Source organism: Pteropus alecto, unplaced genomic scaffold, assembly GCF_000325575.1.
Source record: "Pteropus alecto unplaced genomic scaffold, ASM32557v1 scaffold92, whole genome shotgun sequence".
Lineage (NCBI taxonomy): Eukaryota > Metazoa > Chordata > Mammalia > Chiroptera > Pteropodidae > Pteropus > Pteropus alecto.
In genome coordinates this window covers 12,829,051-12,849,924 of record NW_006432447.1, presented here as the reverse complement: position 1 = coordinate 12,849,924, position 20,874 = coordinate 12,829,051, and the positions used below count along the sequence as shown (strand labels likewise).

Genomic DNA, 20,874 nt, shown 5'->3' with positions numbered 1-20,874 from the left:
ATTATAGTAAAATTTAAATGTTGTCAAAAAAAGATCCAAAATACAATGATTCAAAAAAAAAAAAAAAAAGAAATGTATATATCTTTGTCTGGAGTATAAAAGGTGAATTCATAACAATACTCAGGCTCCTTGTATGTTGTTGCTGTGCATTTCTCTCTGGTGTTGTCCTTGTCAAATGACCATATATAATAGTAATGTACTTTATTTTAACATATGTTAACTTAATTAATATATTGACATCAAAATTATAATTCTAATGCTAAATGTTTAGGCAATTTATGCTGCTATTGGTTAAAAGAAGGCCATCATCCAAATCATTTGTGGAACTTCAACAAAAGACTATTTATGAGAAATACCATTAAGCCTTTATGGGAATTATGGAGCAATTACTAGGTTGAAAGAAGGTGACCTTTCACCACTGTCCAATGAGCACCAATCAAAGAAAGCCAACTCACCATTCTTCTTGTAGAACATAATTTCTCCTTTGAATTCTGTCTTTTCCTCCAGCGACTTGTCTATTTGAAGCATCAGTTGCTCGTTGGTTTCAACCCCAAATAAGAATTTGCAGCTGCAACTCTTCTGCATGACTTCAGTTCGGGCAAATCCAGCAAGCTCACAAAAGCCATCAGAACAGTAGACTATGGGGAAACCCTTAGCCACCTGGGCATTTGCAAGGATGAAGTTGCTATCTGTAAAACAACAGTGAGAAGACACTCAGCAAGTAAAGAAGCATGAGAAACTTTTTTCTTTAAATCAGTTTCAGTAACAAATTAGGAGCACATGTTTAGCTAACAGTGCTTAAAATGCATGTCCTGATGTACTGAGGTAGAAAAGAGACATGCCAAAATATACAATGTTGTTGACCGGCAGAAGTACGTATAAAGCTCTGACTTTAGCTTACATTATGAAACATATTATGTGGGGAATACAGTACTCATGGCCTGATCTGAGGTTCTTATACACTCTAAACCTGTTTCCTTAGCTTTTACTGCCCCAAAAGCAGACCTTGAGACAAGGATTTGAGTAGAAGTAGTTTATTTGGCAGGTGATTCCAAAAAGTGAGCAAAGGGTGAGATAAAGAGGAGTTTACTATGATAGGCAACTGAGGCTCAATCACACAGAGACCCTATTGGTGACTGTGTAGACTGCAACTCAAAATTTTCCCACCAAAGGGAGAGAAAGCTGGAGCATTCATCCATCAACAACTATACCTCATTTGTTAAGGGTCATTTCCGGTGTATCAATATGTTGGCACTTCTGACTTACCCACTTGGGCTAAGCACACTTTTGAGAGGTCGCTGCGGCAGCAAGATGCCAGAAACCATTTGGTGTATAAGGAAATGGTCTGCTCATGATCTCGAGAGTGAGTCAAGGTGATATTGTAAGGGTACTGACAAGTATGCTATAAAAATATGATGTCACTAACTTTATAGGTGTGTTGCAGGGATTAAAAGGTAGTAAATATAACATACTTAGCAAAATGTCTGGTACATATAAGTACTCAATAAAATCATTATTGAGTATTATTTATACCTTCATGGAGATTATATTAACAAAGGAGAATCAGAGGACAATCAAAAAATGGTAGACTATTGTTAAGTGCTTAGAGAGAACCACTAGAGGAGGGTTTGAGAGGCAATATTCAGGAAAGTTTACTGCAGGGCAAATTTTTTGAGATTAACTTTGAAGAATGAATATGATTTCTACAGGCAAAAAGATGCATGATGGAGATGAGGTTTAAGATAAAGCATTTATAAAACTTGGTGGGTGACTTTCAGGTACAGAATGAATTAGAGACTGTTTTTAAATCATTTATTCATTACAGAGATTTTAAAAATATTAAAAATAAAGATGAAAAGAATTACAGCATAAGTTCTTAAATGAAAAAAATCAAGATTCAATATAGTATATTATTATATGAATCATTTGTCTGAAGATACATAAATACATATAAACATGTGTATGTGTACCCAAAATATGAAATGTTTATGTATACCTAAAATTAAGTAGAATAACTGGAAACTGTAGATGTCTTTAGAGAGAACAACTTTGGGCAAAGGTAGTAGGAACACTTATTTTTTACCATGGTACCTTACCGGACCCTTTGGATTTTATACCATATGCTTTATATGTTGCCTATTAAAAAAACAGTATGTTTAAAGAGGTTTGCAGCAGACAGCTTATCTTGTATGTCAAGAGAAAGGAGGAATTCCAACTACTTCTCAATGGCCAGCAGGACAAGCACTGGAGATCAATCCCATGGGCTTCCCTGTTTCCTTTTAAACATTTGTTTTTTGTTTCCCTAGTCCACTGTCGGTGGCAGAACACAGTCCACTCTCCCCATCTTTGCTCATCTTGGCCCTTAAATCCAGAGTGCAAATTCTAGTGTTAACACCTGCATCCTGCCTGGGTCAGGCTGGCTCTTCTATCCGGCTAGTCACCCTTGCTCTAAAGGGAGAAACCAGAACTGAAGACTCACATTGGGAAGCCTTCAGCTTCAGTGGTAGGTTGTTTAGAAGCCATGAGGGTGAATTAAATAATCATAGACTGATATTTAATTCTCTCACATTCGCAGAAGCATTTATGGACTGTTTACTCTATGTTGGACTTCGTTCCAGCTGCAGAGGCAAAAAGATTTTAAGATGCAGTCACGAACATGTGGGAGTTCCCAACGACGTCCAGAGGGGGACGCCCTCCTACCAGGGCTACGGGCTCGGATGCGACTCCAAACAGCTTTGGGTCAGTCACTCTCTAACCACAGTGACTCTTTCTCTGTCCATTCTGAAACTTTGGCTGAAAGATTGCTTAGAAAATGTAAATGGATAGCATTGGCAAAATACTTAAACATCCTGAAAGAGCTTTTAATGCGCTTTCAGAAGCCATTTTTCAGTCGACTGCTGACATGTTTATTGACTTTCTACTATATGCCAGGTGACATGGTTCTACCATATGGCAGGTCCTAGGGGGAGGTGACAGGAGGTGTTAAAAGATAAATAAGGTATACCTTCTATCTCTAGAAGATTATAATTTAATTAAAAAATGCATGAATATTAATAACACTAAAACACAGCATATAATAAGTACCAAATTAACGGTACACAAATAATAAATACTACCAGAGTTGAGAGATTCAAAATGCTAAGCTTTGGAAATGGTTAGGTAGGAAAAGACAAAAATAGGTGGAGATGATTTATCAAAAGTCCTGGAAGGTTGGAGCAGATGCCTAGATGGAGTAGGCTCAGAGGATGAGTGGCAAAACAAGAACTGGAGAGAGAATAAACAACATTACATTTTGTCCCAAAGTCCAGTTTTCTTATTATTAAAATAGGTACAATAATTATGTTTTGTTAGTATTTATGATATACCTTTACTCACATATCTACTTACTTCAACCCTTTTAGGAACTTACACTTTAGCTGTGGCTTGTACATGGCATGTATTTAAATTTTTTAAAAGTATAGTACGAAGATACATCCATCAACTTCATATTAATGTATTTTCTTTTATTAATATATTACATTGTTTTATTTTTACCAACTTTTTGCTTTATCTTTTATTTTTACCAACTTTGTGCTTTATCTTTTATTTTGCCTTTGTCATTTTTAAAAATTAGGAAATATAACATCTAAAAAAATTTATAACAATATTTAAAAACAATAATAAATACCCATGAATCATTCATTCAGTGAAAACCCCTGTGTGCACCAGACTATATTTGTCTCCTTCCCCAAAGAAGAAGCCATAACTTGAATTTTGTAATAATCATTCCTATTTATATAATTTTTACCACTTACATACATGAATCCTCATGTAACATTGCCTATTTGTTTCTAATTATTATGGTGTATAATATGCTATTTCACTCTGCATATTTCTTAATGACTTGCTTCTTTTAATTAATTTTCTTAGGATCTTTATCATTGTTTATAAACATAAGAAAAGACCAGTCCTTCAGAGCTACAATAAACTTCTGAAAAAAGCTTCTAAAGGATTCACCAAATTGCCTAATCTGTGTGTTTCAATTAAGGATTATAGTCTGTTTGGGGTAGTTAATTCTTCCTTCAAACACACTGCAAAAACAAAGCAAAAAAAAAAAAAAACAAAAAAAAACAGTCATGTATTTGGCCTTTTCTGTTTATATTTAGCACTTGTCCTCAATATGTAATTGCATTTCAATTCCAAAGAGAATTTAGTGGCAGTCATCGCCTCATAAAGCTTAGTGTACCAGCTACGTGAATAGTCCTGTTTGGGAAAGAGCAGCTCCTTTGACCCAGCTATTGACTTGCAAACATAATGCTTTTCTGACTCCCAGTCTTGGAATCTCCAAAGAAGAAATGTGACATTTACTTTAGAATTATGTAAAACGAAGCCACTGCCATAATGATTATGAACTCATGAGTGTATCACCATCCATCCATATGCTAAGAGTATTTAACTTTTTCAGGAATTAATTATGCATATGTAATATACATCTAAATGCCACACAGCTATACTCTGCTTGTTTCTACGCCATCCTTTTGTATAAATTCAATTTTGAAATGCCAGTAAACAGTAGGATCTAAGTATGTTTACATTTTAGGCAGTTTGTTTCTCTAAATGTTTCCTTAGCAAAAAGCTTTTATGAATTATCAGAGGGAATCTCATAGTTGATAAAGACCAAGGTCACTTGGTCTGGCTTCCTCATACAGAGTACCACTTTCCCATTCAAATAAAGAATTTCGATTTATCGTTAACTTCCCTGTCACAAAGGGAATGGGAATAGCACAGGCATAGAAGAGAGGAAAACAAGAGAGACATCCATCCATCTACTGCTAACTCCTTTTATCCTTGTAGCTGTCCTCCAATTTTCAGATGAGAACACTGAGACCTGGAGAACTTTAGTTTCCTGTCCAAGGTCTAAAGCTAGGAATTAAAACCAGGTCTATGTGACAGACTATGTTTACTGTATATCATGCATACTGTAAAGAAGTAACTCGTTCTCTACTTGTGGTAGAAATGAGTTAATTCTAGAGAAATATTTTTACCTCTTTAAGCCTACAAAGAGCCCAAAGCCACAGATTTTTCTCTAAAGAGATCCTTTATTAAAACTTTACTGATAACATCTCCTAAACCAGTCTGGGTCTCTCAGCAACCTCTATGTCACTTCCTCATTTCCCGCAGCAAGTCAGTTATCTTGAAAAATGAAAGCAACTTTCTTGGTTCTAAAATATTTTGCACAGACTCACTCCAGAGGCTTGCAGGAAGCAAAGAAATGTAGTTGCCATTCAAATGATCTAGTTTCCAATCTCCTCATGCCCTTTCGATATACATCACAGTACTTCTAAAATATTCCCACTGAAACAACTTTCTACTGGCCGAAGCCAGTAAACGTGTTTCCCAAGGGTCCTGGAGGCATAAATGTAAACTTGATATTGTTTTGAAATCTCACGTTTAACTTAAAAACCTATCAGGCTTTTGCATTCTACTGTGTGGTATAGTCATGTTTGTTTTACTGTTTTTTATTCTGTTTTAACATAGACCTGTCAAATTTTTAATTCGATTGAAACTTCAGGAAGACGCACCATTTGTTTTCTATGACACTGCATAACATTTAGTACACCTCTGCATAACCGAGGTTTGTGCATCACAACTGGAGACAGAACAGTGCATGCTCAAGAGGATGAGACAGATCCAAATCACCTTCTCCCTGCAACCTGCCTCTACAGCCCACGTACTTCAAGACCATCTCAGCACCCAGAGCCCTGGAGCCATTTAAATCAAAGAAGTCATTGATAGACACTAACTTGGTATCAAAGAGAAACCTGCACTCCCCTTTGCTCTCTGTCAATAACACAGAAATTGAGACTTTGATGGTCCAAATCTTTCTGAAAAGTGCCTCTAATACTGGTTGTCTTTTAAAACCAAATCTTGTGTTAGAAAGTACTAATAGAAACATACTCTACATACAGCGTAGATGGGCACATTTGAGTCCTTAGCCTTCATTTTTCTGCAGAAGGCAAGAAACAAACATGAATGTTTCATCTTTTATGAGTCGCCCCCATGCTTTCTGAATTAATTTACATACAGGTTCAACAAAGACAACATCTATATTCCTCGTGATATTGATCATAGTCATCTTTTGAGACTACTTTATTCAGGCGAATAGAATATGAGTGTCTATGACTAAAATATTTAAATAATCTTTGCACTTTATATTGATTTCAGGGAGCTTAATTGTATCATTTCCAATTATGAAGTATCTTTATTAGATTAATGGTACTGGTTGCAAGCTAAAGTTCTCAGTGTGCCCTCTGCCAAAATTTAGGAGGTGGTTTGGATTTGAGGGCTTTCTAACCTTTAAAAAAAAAAAAAAAGGTGAAAAATTTACAGAGATTCTCATAGTTCTGTGATTTAAGCATCACCTAGTAGCATGCTCCAAATGGTCATATTGCTAGCTTTCATCATTCGTTTATGATTTGATTTTTAAATACTGTATAAATTATCACTCCTGACAGATAAAGATTAGAAAAAAAAAATCTTTGTAACAGAGCAAAGCTCAAAGCTGGAACTCCAGTGCTGAAGTTGTAGTAAAAAAGCTATAAGTTATATGTCTGTATGAGAGTATCTTGCTCTCTTCAGTCCTATAAACAAATAAATGTGCAAACATAAATAAATGTGCTTCATCGCTTTGCCACCAGGAGTAGGTCCTAGGCCAGCGACATCAGCCTCAGCTGGAAACATAGAAATGTGAAATCTTAAGCCTCACCCCAAACCCTCTAAACCAGAATCTGCATTTTAACAAGATTCATATGCATGTAAAGTTTAAGAAGTTCCTTTAGAATATCACTGGAAAGATCTACAAGAAACTAGCAACAGTAAATGACTGAGGGAGGATACCTGGGTAGCTGGGGATAAGAAAAAAAATGGAGACTTATTTTCATTTTATATCCTTTTTAACTTTTTAATATTGTACCATATGCATGTAACACCTACTTAAAAATATCTTCTTAAAGTTTATTTAGCCATTTACTTGGATGGCTAAATAAAAATAACTTGGTTAAAAACAAATAATAATGTTGATGAAGTAAGAAAAAACTAGATAAACGAAATTTTAAATTTCCAATAAAGAAAGATAAAAAAATCATTAAGACACATTTTAAGCAAATTTAGTACACTATTTGTCATAATTTAACATAATAGTTTAATATTAACAAAATTATAAATAAGTTTTGCAAATTCTGCTTTTTTGGAATTTGCAAAACTGCACGAGCTTCAGTGTTGAGTTGGACTAATTATTTTCATGTGTATTCTCTTAGAGTTCAGTAAATGAGTTTAATTTTGATAAAAGATGATTTGCAATTATGACAGGGTGACAGTACTCATCAAAAGTAAAATGATTGAGGGAGAAGCTTCAGAAAATCTCAAAGGCAATAATAAAATGTTTGTTTTCTTAATCCACAATTAATTCTCTACAGACACATTTGAAATAATATTAAAATGTGCCCCGAGTTCTCTGGTTCTTATTCTACAGAATTAATCTTTTAGACAAAATTACCTTTCATATCATCTGCTTAATTTTTAAAAATTAATATTATTACCCTTCCTCTTCCATTGAGAGGTACATGTGAGGGTACAGGGGTTTGCTTTGTTTTGTTCATTAATGTAGTCACAACCTCTAGAACAGTGCATGGCACATAGTAGGTGCTCAACAAATATTTGTTAAGCAAGTGAGTGAAATAAACTTGTAACCTATTAGTTTTTATTAAGGTACATCAAATGAGGGCAATGTGGTTTTCATTTTTTAATGCTGAATATATTGTTTAGCAGGGATCATTTATAACCTGCACCTTTGCTATAAAAATAAAATCAGAACCTCCCTAAATAGCCTATCTCATACCTATAGTTTTCATAATGATATGCTACTTTTAGTAAAGTCTTGATAAGCAAAAATAGAAATTTTTATTTTCTATTAAAAAACTGATTAAGCAAAAACAGAAAGCTAAATAATGCTAAACAAAGCCTTTTCTCAAAAATATAAAATGAAGAAATTATGAGGCAATTCTACTGAGTAAAGAAAACTACTGTGTGCATACGAATTAAGCATTTTGGAATCATTAAGGACTCTTTGGGGTTATTAAAGGGCTGCTTTGCAATTTTCTAATCCAAGATGTTGCATTTTAGCTATTACCCTAGTGAAGTTAGGCTAATCTGTTCCTAAAGGTGCTTAGAGAAAAGAAAGAGGTGTGATGTAAATATCTCTGCATTTGTGTATCAATTATTTCTGCATCTTCATATTTAAGATTCCTGTCTCTCCTTACCCCTCCTCCTTCAAACCAAATATGAACCATAGTTTGAACTTCCTGGGGAAGTCAAGCTTTCTTTCTGCTTTGCAGAGAGCAGGGAAGGAGAAAGCTCAGGTTTGCTATACTTAACACCTCTTCAATGTACAGGACTGGATGATATAAAGATTCCACTTCCTCTAGCCCAGAGTCAGGGTACAATAGAGAGAGAATTAGGTAGCAAATGACAGGGAAGTTTTTTGCCTTGGCAGTCACAGGGCCTGGGTTTTCTGGCACAATTCTCATTTAGCAGAATTTTATTCTCTTAAATGAAAGTAAATTACTAAATATGTGGCTAATTGCAGTTTAAATTTTATACCTTTGCAAAACTTTTCTTAGGAGTTTATTTAAAGACAAAGTAAGATTGCATGACAATATTTTTTGTTCTGAAAAACAGTTATTTATTTTGACATCTCATTTGTTCTACTGAAAGGAAGATTAAATGTAACCTAGCAGATGAAACAAGCCATACTCTATGAATACCCAGATTCTCCAAATATTTAATTTAATGTGTCCCCTGGTTCTCCTCCAGCACAACCTAGAGGTTGCTTGCAATTATGTTTAATTCAATGAGTATTTCCTTTTAATTTCAAACAGACTGGAACAGGCTGTTTACTTCGGACATACATAAAAATTTGAAAAAAAAAAAGGAGATTAATTTGGCCATATTTTAATCATTATATATATATATAAAATACATATTATATGTATATTTTTTACATATATATAATTTATAATACATATTTTTTACACTTAGACCCCCCCTTCTAAATTTGAAATTTCGAAAGCAACATATACAAATTAGTGCTCCTAGTGCCCAGGGTGGACTGACCTTTCTCTGTCTGTTCAAGCTTTGTTTATATTCTGAGGAAGCTAATGCAATTCAAATGTTTTTTATAATTTTGTAGGCTTTTCCAGAACTTCATCTGTCCACTGCATAGTCTCCTCTGCTTCGCAAGATTCATGTTAGATTAAACAGGAAAGATGAGTGTTTTTACAAGAGATAATTGTAAGTTAAGTAGCAGGAAACACCAGAGTAAACTAATTTGGTAGTTATAGATATTCCGAGGTTGTAATGTTAGTGTTTTTATTCTGGTGTCTTTATAATAATGCAGAGAGAGTGCAAAACTCTAATTAAGATGATAGCTGCAAAAGGCAGGTCTCTGGGAATTTGTGGGAAAGGTGGAGGCAAGAGGAAGACGATAATAATTGAGAAACAAACCAACACAGGCAAATGCTGACTCTGCATTAGGAAACTGAAATGAGTAGGAAGGAGGCAGCCAATAAAATTAAAGAGGCAGAAATAAAGCAAATAATAGTTGCTGTTTATGAAGCCACTGTGATATGCCAGGCACTCAGGTCAGCATTTTGCATTTTAAAGTTTTGGTCCTCACAGCAGCATCTTATGGTAAGTATCATTATAGAAGAAGGGACTTTGAATCAGAAATGTTGAATAACCTAACACTGTTACACAATAAGTTAAAATATCCTTCAAGCTACAATATTCCTGATGTCAGTGGATGACAGCTGGAGGCGAAGGAGAGCTAGGATCTGAATAGGAGTTCTTTGTCACCAAGTCCAATGTTTTTCAAAGTGCAGCCTTGGTCTACCACATTCATCAGAATCACCTAGGTTGTTTATTAAGATTGCACTTTCTCAGGTGTCACCTCCAGACTATTAAATTCAAATCTCCAAAGTATGAGAGCCCAGGAACTCTATTTTAGACAAAGTCACTAAGTGATACATATTACACAAAAAAAACGAGACCTTCAGCTCTGATGGAAGGAGGTTCAGATTATACATCTCAGCCTTAACTTGGGAAGGGGTGTCTCCTTTGCAGATGATTATACACTCAATTTCTAAGGTTTGGGAGGATTCCATTCTAAATAGTAACCCCTTTGATTTTATGATTTTCTATAATTTTTAAAGAATCTTTCAATAATTAGCTCATTTCATAGAATTATAGAAGATCAAAGTTTAGGGAGGATTATAAAGGTCAATGTTTAACCTAATTCTCAATCTATGCTCCTTTAATACCCCTCAATGACATTCCATATTGTGGCTATATAAGCAGCCTAGTGATGGAGACCTCACTCTTCCATGAATCAGTGATATCAGTGCTGTGACTGTGAAGAGTGCTAACCTATCCCCCACATGGATTTAACACCTGCTCTTGGTCTTATTACCTAATCTTTGCAAAAAAAAAAAAATATATCTGTCACTCTCCTGTTTTAAATTCTTCAAAGGCTTTCCGTTGCAAGTGGAATGAAACTTAAACACCCTCTACTATGTCCTTTAATACCCTGCTTAAGATTTCACTTACTCCTTACCTAGTATCTGACATTTAAAAATGTTCTTCCCAGCTCTTTCCAACCTCAAGGCTTTTGCTCAGGAAGTTCCTTCTCCTTGCGTTTTACTTTTCAGGTTTCAGAGTAAATGTCCACTTTTCAGAGAGTCTTTCCTTGATCATTTTATCTAAATAGGTAACCCTCATTATTTTGCCATTATAGCCTGTATTTTTACCCCTTAAGACCGAGTATCACAATTTTTAATGATATTTCCACACATTTATTTATTTATGATTTGTTAGCCACTCATATGCAAGCCCACTATACATAAAACTATAAACACACATTAAACTGTAAGATCCATAAAGAAATGATTCATTGTTGTATCTCCCATCATGAAGCATATTATATGGGTGTGCATTTTTTTATAATTAACTATATCACACATTTTTTCCGAAGTGAATGATATCGGTACACTTGAGTTATGCTAACAGGACACTATGCAGCCACCTAATCTGTAAAATTTTTTTAAAAACTGTCTTTTCATGAAAAATTCTTTTCTACTGATGATTAGATTTTAAGCTGAGCACCTTTTAGACCTAAATCATGAGAGGTATAAATATGAAATATAACATATCTAGTAGACATTTTATACTTTGGACAAACAAACTAGATATTTTGAAATTGGAAGCTGTGTGATCGTGCCCAAATCACCATCCCCTCTGGACCTTACCTGTCTTATGTGTAGAGTGAAGGAGTTGATTATATGGTCTCCGAGAGCTTTTCCAACTCAGACACATGGTGAGTCAACGAAGTATGGATACAGAGGTAAATGGAAATAGTGACTAGAACTTGACTATAATGAATGAAGTAAAAACACTGTATACAATTTTAACCTTATAAATAAAAGGAAGGAAAGATGGAAGGAAGGAAAGAAGGAAAGAAGGAAGGAAGGAAGGAAGGAAGGAAGGAAGGAAGGAAGGAAGGAAGGAAGGAAAGAAGGAAAAGAACAAAAGGAAAAAGACCTTGAATATTAGAATCCAGTAGAATAAAAGTCTTAAAACACCATGGAATTGTCTCAAACTCTAAAATTCTTCTGTGGTTTTAGGAAAGGGTTTGCATGGAAAATTGTAGTAAATACTTGAGATCACTGTCAGATTCTGCCATTTTTACCTTTGAGAAGAGGGGAAGCTGTCTAATTTTCTAAACTTTAGTGTCTTCTCATAAAACAAGGGATGATTATTTCTTCACATAAAATATCTAACCTAATGCTTGGCATATAAAGACCTTGCTCAGTAAATCGAAACTATATTACTTCCATAATTTCAAAATTTCCCTCTATGGGACTCTACACTCAGATCAGTTAAAAACTATACAAAGGTTTTCGATTCAGGAAACTGTATTGTATACTAATTGTACCAACGCATTCATCACTCATTCAACAAATATTTACTGATTACATATATTATGTGCCAGGCATTGTGCTAAGTACTGAAGAAGAAAGGAGGAAAAAAAGGAAACTAAGTCAAATGATGACAAATGCTATGAAAGCAAACAAAATGGGAAAATTAGAAACGATGATTGGAAATTTTTTAATTAGTATAATTTAAATGATCATAATCAGATAATCTTCTCCAATAAAGTAACATTTGAGGAGAGACCAAAGGGAAATGAAAGGCAATCCATGTAGGTATATAAAGGTAGTACTTCCGGGCAGAGGAAAAGACAAGTTCAAAGGCACTGAGGTGGGAGCATGCTGAGTATGTTTGCGGAATAGCATGTACACAGGCTGAAACATAGTGATCATGGGGAACCTCAGTGGAGATGAGATCTCAGAGGTAGTATGGGGAGCCTTCCAAATCATTCAAGGACCGAAACCTTGGTAAGGGCTCTAGATTTTTCTCAGAGTGTAATAGGATAGCCCCGAGTTGGGAGGGTGGGGGGGGAGGTTCAAGTGAAGAGATAATTATTGTGACTTCTATAATTACCCTGGCTATTTTGTTTAGAATAGATTATAGGAGAGCAAGGGCCAGACTGGGAAGTCCATTTAGAGGCTAGTATCATAGTCCATTGAAAAAGAAGAAGTGACTTGGACCAAGATGGTAGCAATGGATGTGGTAAGAAGTGGTCAGATCTGAGCCTTCTTTAGAAGGAGCAACTGAACGGGTTTGCTGATGGATTCCATTGCAGTGAGAGAGAAAAAAGGAATCAAAGGATAATGTCAATGCTTTTGTGTTAGAAACAAGAGATGCATTTTATTAGATAGAAAGAAAAAAACCCTGCAGGTTTGAGGGGTTTCAAGAGTTTGATCTTAGATATACTAAGTTTAAAAAGCCTACCAGACATTCAAAAGGAGATGTCAAATAGGCAGTTGAATAAATGAGTCTGATATTTAGAGGCAATATTTATGCTGAAGATATAAATGTGGACTTAGCAGGAATTAGATTATTTAAAGAGTGAGTATAAACAGAGCAATGGCAAGGACCGAGTATGAGTCCAAGAGATTTCAACATTTAGAAGTTAAAAAAAATCAGGAGATGGTATCAAATGAGTTTGAGAAAGAGTGGCCAGTAAAGAAGCTTGAGAATCAAGGAGATCATAAAACCAGACAAAAGTAACCACAACATTTCCAGTTCAATGCTAAGTATATTTTATTTTTTAAATATGATTTGTACTTTAGATTTTTGAATAAATCAATACAATCATGTTTCGAGTCAGGAGACACTGGAGAAGATGTTGACTGTGACATAGTATATACTCTACTTAAAAGAATGACCAGGAAGATATCAATATGGCTTCCCAGCCCCTTTCCCTGCTTTCTTCAAGTACAGATATGTGGAATGAGAAGTAGAATGAGATGCTAGATAAATTGAGTCTTTCAGGCAAGAGTCTAATTACTTTGAGTTTGAATAAATTCATATTTATTAAAAAATGCATGCTTTCATTATCAAATTAATATAACCACATTATAAAACATTAGAAAACCAGAGACAAAATAAATAAATCGCCCATCATTTTACCTTTCTCAGCTACTGGTTGAAGTAACTTTAAACTAGTTTCTAAAACTTTTTTCTTATTCATATTTTAAAATATAGGTAATCATATAATTGGGAAACTGATTTTTTTTCACTCCTCATTATGTGGCTGGATTAATCAGTTCTGTCCAATGAGACATTTAATATATGTGCTGTCAAAGTGAGCACCAATGAGACATTTAGAGAAGTCACTTTGAAAGTATCCAGTAAAACATTTTCATTTCTATTAAAAGAAATATGTAAGAAGACCATTTTGCCTATCTACCTTCTCTCCTCCCTCATTCCTGCCTTGGAATTAATTGTGGTGTCTAGAGCTGTGGCAGTCATTTTGTGACTTTGAGGCAACGATACAGCAGAACGAAAGGATGGAAAAAGCCTGGAATTTTTTGACATCTTGAAATAGCAGAACCAATGCTAGCAAAGGCTTATATCAAGACTTTTTATTAGGTGAATAAAAAATCCCATTTGTTTAAACCACTGATATTTGAGTTTTCTGGTATTTAAAGTTGAAAGCATGCCTAACTGAAATTTACAATATCATGAATATTTCTACATTTGTTCCTGTTTTTATAACCATAATTTGATGAGATAATGATCAATACACAAAAAGTTACCTAGTTAATTCTTTGTTCTGGGAATTTTATGTTTCCTGGAAACTTTCTAGGTCTGCTCCTTAAAAGATTTTGGTGTTAGCAAAAACTTAAAGTTAACATCTTGGATATACCTTCTGTAGTAAAAAAAAAAAAAAAAAAAAAGACTATGAGATACATTCCTCCCATCTACCACTAGACACTTATTGATACAAAATGACTTTGAGATGGGTACCAAATTCTACAATTTCCAATAAAAGTCAATGGAGGAAAAAAACCTAAGACGTGTATTTCACGATATAAGTGTATGCTATGAAGTAGCATCATCCTAAACAATGGTTTTTGTTGTTGTTGTTGTTGTTGTTGTTTTGCTCTGTTTTCTGTTAAGCTACAATTTTAGAGACAGAGAGGTTAGGCAATTGGTTCTTTTGCCCTTGTAAAGGTTCTTCTGGCATTGTTATGCATCCACTATTGGAAAGTAAGATGTGTTTGCTCAGCATGTGGTTATTAAATCACAAATAGAGACCTATTATTCTATACAAATAAGAAATTCTCAGAAAGGGGTGCTAGTGTCTACAAAAACAAAGACTTGGAATAATATCCACTTCCTGTTTTTTTCCTTTCTCAGTTTTATGAATGTCTAGTCTACTATTTTCTCAGTCTAGGGACAGGAAAATTATACCATTTCATATATTTGCAGCATTGCCACATAGAAGAGAGAGTGATCTTGCTATAGGTTTGTCCAGGAAGCAGAAGCAAAGCCTAAGGATGGACATCACAAGGAAAAAGATTTTATTTCAGCATGAATATAATTGTATCAGCTAAGGCTGCCCAAAAGGTCACAAGCTACCTTAAATATAGTAAGCTTCCTGTTACCAAGAGTGCTCAAACTAAGAGGGATGGTTGACATAGATGCAATAGAAAGGGAACTACAGTGAGCAGCAGAAATTTGACCTAAATGACTTCTTAATTCATTTGAAAAAAAAAATCTAAGAAATAATCTTGCTATGATTTAGAAGGGTTTCTTCTATCCAAGCCCTGAATTCTGGAGATCTCTATTTATAAAGATAAAAATAAAGTATTCCAAATCCAACTGCTACATTTCTCACCATAAAATTTATAGGATATATATAAATTATAAATTATTAGAAATATGTATATATGTATCCTTAATCCAATAGTCTCAAAATGAAAAAAAATCACATTTTTTCTAAGCAATAGATACTGAATTTAAATTATTTTGAAACAAAAGTTTCATAAACACACACACACACACACACACACACCCCCCAGAACAACATTATCCCTTGATTCTGTTCTGGGCCCCACAATGATCCATGCACTTTGATCTATCAGAGCTGATATGTTAATTGCACAAATTTCTCAGTCTTGCTATTTACATATGCTCCAAGCTCTGTCTATAAAGTACAGGATCTTCATTGCCTGTATTTATATTACCTTAATTATTTACTAATACTGTCTTCTGTACAGATTCATGGAAATCACTGAACTCAAGGAATGCACTGCTGTCCAATGCATTTGCTGAATATGGTTGCCTTGGTGTGGTCCTTGTGCTAATGTCAAAGGCAGGGTTTTATAAGCCATCATAGTTTTTAGACTGAACAACCAGGATTGTCACATACAATTGAGCAGGTCATGTCCACAACAGATGTGCTCAGCTGAGGGCTGTGTGGGGACTGAAATCCAGCCTGTACACAGCTTACCAAGCCATAGCCTTGGTATTGGGCCATGCCCACTGGAGAACAGGTTCCTTTATCTAATTTCCACAAAGGCTACCGGCATCTCTGAGAACAATGGTCCGACTGAGTAATATCTGAAGACTCTTCCAGATGCTTTTATTGTTGTTGTTGTTGTTTTTACCATTTTTGACACATTTTTATTCCACACAGTGTTACAATATTAATTGGCTTAGCAGACTTACAATCAGCAAATTTTTTTTACAGTGCACAGGTTAATGGAGTTGCCCGGATGTCTCAGATATGAAATTGTTGCCTCATAATTATGCGGCTCTTCAAATTCAGCATTCTCTGGAGGCAGGTAATCCTCTTCCACAGCTGCTTCCTTGTAGGTCTTGGGAACACCTGTTTGCCTCTGGAAGGCCTAGAGGTTCACAGCTGGGGACTTCAGTGGCTTTGTAGGAGGAGGACCCAGAAACTCCATGGAAGGCAGTGGCTTCATTTTGGCAAGTTGGTGATGCTTGACATCTGACTGTTTTTCTAAGCACAAACAATCTGGGACCTGACTGGTGAGCTCCTGCTAATAGATAGGCTGGCAGGCATTCACTGCTGGGGTCCTCTCAGGACTAGGGTGCTCTAGTCTCTTCCTTTCATTTTGAGCAAGTAGAAAAGTGGGAACTTCAGAGGTAGCATGTGATTTTCTTTGGGCCATCAAGAGCCTCTAGGAGAGAAGAGTCTGGGTTCCTTTTATTTCCAGCTTTTCCCTGGGCTCCTCTGGAGAAAGCCTGTGCTTTTCTGCTCTTCCAGATGGAAGATGCTACTACAACAGTTGGCAAGGGGAAAGCCCGATGACATTTCATTTTCCTGAGATGAAACCTTCTCCCAGTTCCAGAGCTTGTCTCTGAAGCTACTTGTCATCATTTCTTCCTTACTGGTAATTCCCACAAAGGCTATAGGCATCTCTGAGAATGATGGCCTGACTGAGTAATATCTGAAGACTCTTCCAGATGCTTTTATTATTGTTGTCAGAATCTACAGATGCCAGAATGGTGAATGCGTGGAGGTCCTGGAGGAGTGGTGTGTATGGAGAGGGCATGGAAGCTCCTCGCCCTTGCCAACATACCTTGCCCTATGCACCTCTTCCATTCAACTGTTCTGAGTTATATCCTTTTACAATAAACTGGTACTCTAATAAAAAAAAAAATCTACAGATGCTTCCTGTGACCTCCCATCAAATGATTATTCCCAGGCAATTTACAAATAATAATTTTAGAAACAAAGCAAGTGACAAAAGCATATACTGCTCTTTGCTTCATTTGCATGTATTGTTTAACTTGACCATGAAAAACACATTTATGCCCTGTAATCTTATACTATTCTATAGCACAGATAAAATATTGAAATATAAATAAAGTGACTTCCAAAGGAATTACAATAAGTCAAAGTAGAATAATAAAGTCAAGTTCAACTGGGTTTTAAAACTGATTTTTTAAACACTTGCATTAGAATATTTTTAGCATAATATATGTATAACACTTAGGATATTGAGACCTATTGTATTACAAAAAGGTATGAATAATTTCTATATTTAAAATTTACTCCTTTATCTTTTTTTTTTCTTATCTTAGATATCTCCATTCTGTCATGTTCTTTATGAACATCTATTAATGGAGACTGTGACATTCTAAGGCTGAAATTTGGGTGTGTTAAAAGATAAACCAAGGCATATTAAAAATTTTAAGAGTTTATTTGAGCAAACTCAGTTTCAATCAGGCAATGCCAAACCAGAAGTGATCAGTAGGGGCTCAGACAAAAGGAGCTAGGGGAAAGGCTTACATGGAGAAGGTGTGGAAGCAAAAAAATGTATATATATTTGATTGGCTATACCTGAAAGTCTAGTTAGCTGCTTGTAATTGGTTATACTTAGGTTTCAATTTCTTAACCTTGAGGCATTTATAGGCTCAGGTTTTTGTTTGCTTTTGTAGGCCATTAGATATTAGAACTGCCACCGTCTGATGGCTCCTTGTTTAATTAATTTTACAGTTGAATTAATTTTATGATTTCCTCATTTCAAACTTATACCGTATCTTCTTCTGCTAAATGCTAAGGAATGGACATATAAAATGGTTAGAGTATTATAATTTTACCTAATTCTCTATGTGATACTGTGATTAATAATAAGAAATATACATTTAGTTTTAGTCTCTTCCATCTGGCTGTTTCTAAGTTACATTCTTTTTTTTGATAAACCAGAAATCAGTAAGTAAATGTTTCCTGAGTTCTGTGAACCATTCTAACAAGTTAATCGAACCCGAGAAAGGGGCTGAGGAAACCTCCGATTTATAGCCAGTTGGTCAGAAATTCAAGAGACAACCTGGACTTGCACTCGGCATCTGAAGTGGGGGCGGGAGCAGTCTTATGAGCTGACCTTAACTTGTGGGATCTGATGTTAAACTGTAGAACACTCAGTCGGTGTCTCAGAGTTGCTTGATGTTTGGAAAAACTCACATATCTGGTGTCAGAGGTGAAGTGAAGTGTAGTGTGAGAGTAGAGAAGTAAGAATCACAAATCTCACAGTTTTCTACTGTCTCCGTTTTCCTGTCTCTCTTACATACATACTGGTGCCTTCGCAGCCCACCTTCAATACACACAAATACACAGTGCATGTACCAGTGTTTTTCCGTTCACCTTCCTCCCCAGCGAAAGACACTAGAATAATTCATCCTAAATATATTTATGAATTGGAGAGGGAGTGAATTTAGGATGAGAAGAGAAGAGAACAGACAGTTCTTATTGTGAGGCAAAAACTCATTTATTCCACACAAACAGCTAAACTGTATCAGAGCATTATAACCTACAAAAACACTATAAGTATTTTGTAAAATATTTATCCAGCAATTAATCGAGTCATTTCCTTTTTTTTTAGATGTATTTAACAAGTGATGCTGCTGACTTGTCTGCTACCAAATTTCCACTTATAAAAAATTCTTCATTAACCATGGTATCCTGAAATTGGCATCCACTCGGTATGCTGACAGTAATGATAATATCAAATCAAAGCTGTTTCCAACAGTATCAGGAGTTAACAGGGCCAGGCAGATATGGCGGTCATTTAACGTACCAGCCCAGTTTACATATGGGGAAAGAATACCAAGGTGAGAGGTATAAGGATAAGAGGCAAGTAGCGTTTGTAATCAGAACATTAAAAAATGGCCAGGCACTGCTCATCAGGGGGAGCTATTTAGGTACCATATAAAACTGCCGTTCTGTGGGTCAAATATTGGCAATATGTTAAAATAGGCTGTTACTCATACTTTCTGGATTTAACATCAGCAGGATTACTCTTTTCTGAAATAGTCAAGAACTATTTTTCAGGATTACTCTTCTCTGAAATAGTCAAGAACTATTTTATCAAGAACTATTTTATCTACCTGTAGATACTGAAACCATTTGACATACCAATCAAGATTTGGTTGCATTCCTTTCACACCATACCTCTCAAATGCTTCAGATAATTCTCACACTAGTGGGTGGAGACTCACTCTTTACCAAGGGTTGCCATCCAGAGCTGTGTATTTGATTCACAAAGGATCTCAGCTAAAGGGGAAATAAATAGGGGGCTGGTGACCAACTTTGCACCTCAGAGTACTATTTAGTTCACCTGAGGAGATCTCTTTTTCTAATCGATCTGCCTGACAAGTGTGCCTTTTTCTAATTTTCACAAAAGCACCCTATAGACCACTGTAGATCATTTCTAAGGTCTATGCAAGCCTAGAGAATTGAATCATAAGATGAACTGGATACAGAAGGAGAATGGTGAGCTGGGTCTTCCTAACACATGCAAATGGCAACTCTCTTGTTAGATGGGTTCCTTGGTTTTCTCATAGCTCAAATCTTTCTACATAAAACATCCCTCTGCTGAAACTGTTGAGAGATTTTCAGCTCCAGGTTATGAGTAAAAGCTTTGGTTAGGAAAATAAAACCAAGAGTCAGATCATCTTCTTGGCAACCAAACAGAGATGACATATTCCAGTTACATTAGGACATGTGTGATCTATTGATTGAAGTTAGTAAAACTGTAAGGTGTGTTTTGTTTGCCTATCATGCAGGAGGTTTCTGTTTGACCATGTATTTTTCTTTAAAAAATTAAAAAAGAAAGGAAAACCTCTGTGGTACTAATTCCTCTCAACTGTTCTCTTGCTAAAAATAGATTCCATTCCTACAAGATGCCACAGCAAACATCTCAAATGGATAATTCAAAGATTTTAAAAGCAAGTCAGCATAGTAACCTCTGACTTGAGCTAGGTGTCCTGTGTTCTGTTTTTGTGTTAGGTCTCAACTCATTGCAATTAATTTGATGTATTGATTTAATATCTCAGGCCGAGATGTATTTACCTGGCAAGGGCGCTGTGGAAGATGTTTCTAGGAGAAAAGGAATGTTTGCCAATGAAGATGAGATCCTCTGATGAAATGAAAGCCAAGAGTGAGTGGTGTTCACAGAATCAGACCCCAAACACTCATTACTTCAAGACTCAATCCCCCAAATTAGAGCCAATAATGATTCAGCACTGCATTGTTGGATACTTTCTTTCTGTAAAAGAATACCTAGGAGTAGAAAGGAAGCCAAGCAACGGATCTGCTCCCGTAGGCTGGCCCATTAAGACAGGGTTATTTAAACTATAGCCAAATTACAAAGAACCGTTTCAACAATGGATACCTAAGCTACCAGCAGTTTTGGAGAAAAGATGCTCTCTCTCTTTTTTGATAAATAAATTTAGTATTACTTTAAAATTGCCTATTCTGGTCATACACATAATAAAGTACTAAATAAAATGTAAAATGTATAAAAATATCATAATCCTGTTACATAAAGACAACCAAATCATTTTTTTCACTTTTCTTATTCATTCAAAAGAAGTTATAAATTATCTGCAATATACTAAGCA

At 35.4% G+C, this 20,874-nt stretch overlaps 1 protein-coding gene across 1 annotated transcript in view; it reads right to left on the bottom strand.

Annotated features, from left to right (window-relative positions):
- Positions 1-20,874, bottom strand: part of KCNH8 (potassium voltage-gated channel subfamily H member 8) — a 304,007-nt gene that overhangs the window by 203,381 nt on the left and 79,752 nt on the right. The window contains exon 2 of the mRNA XM_006907271.1: positions 456-689. Coding sequence (XP_006907333.1) covers positions 456-689 — 234 coding nt within the window. The remainder of the gene's footprint in view (positions 1-455; positions 690-20,874) is intronic.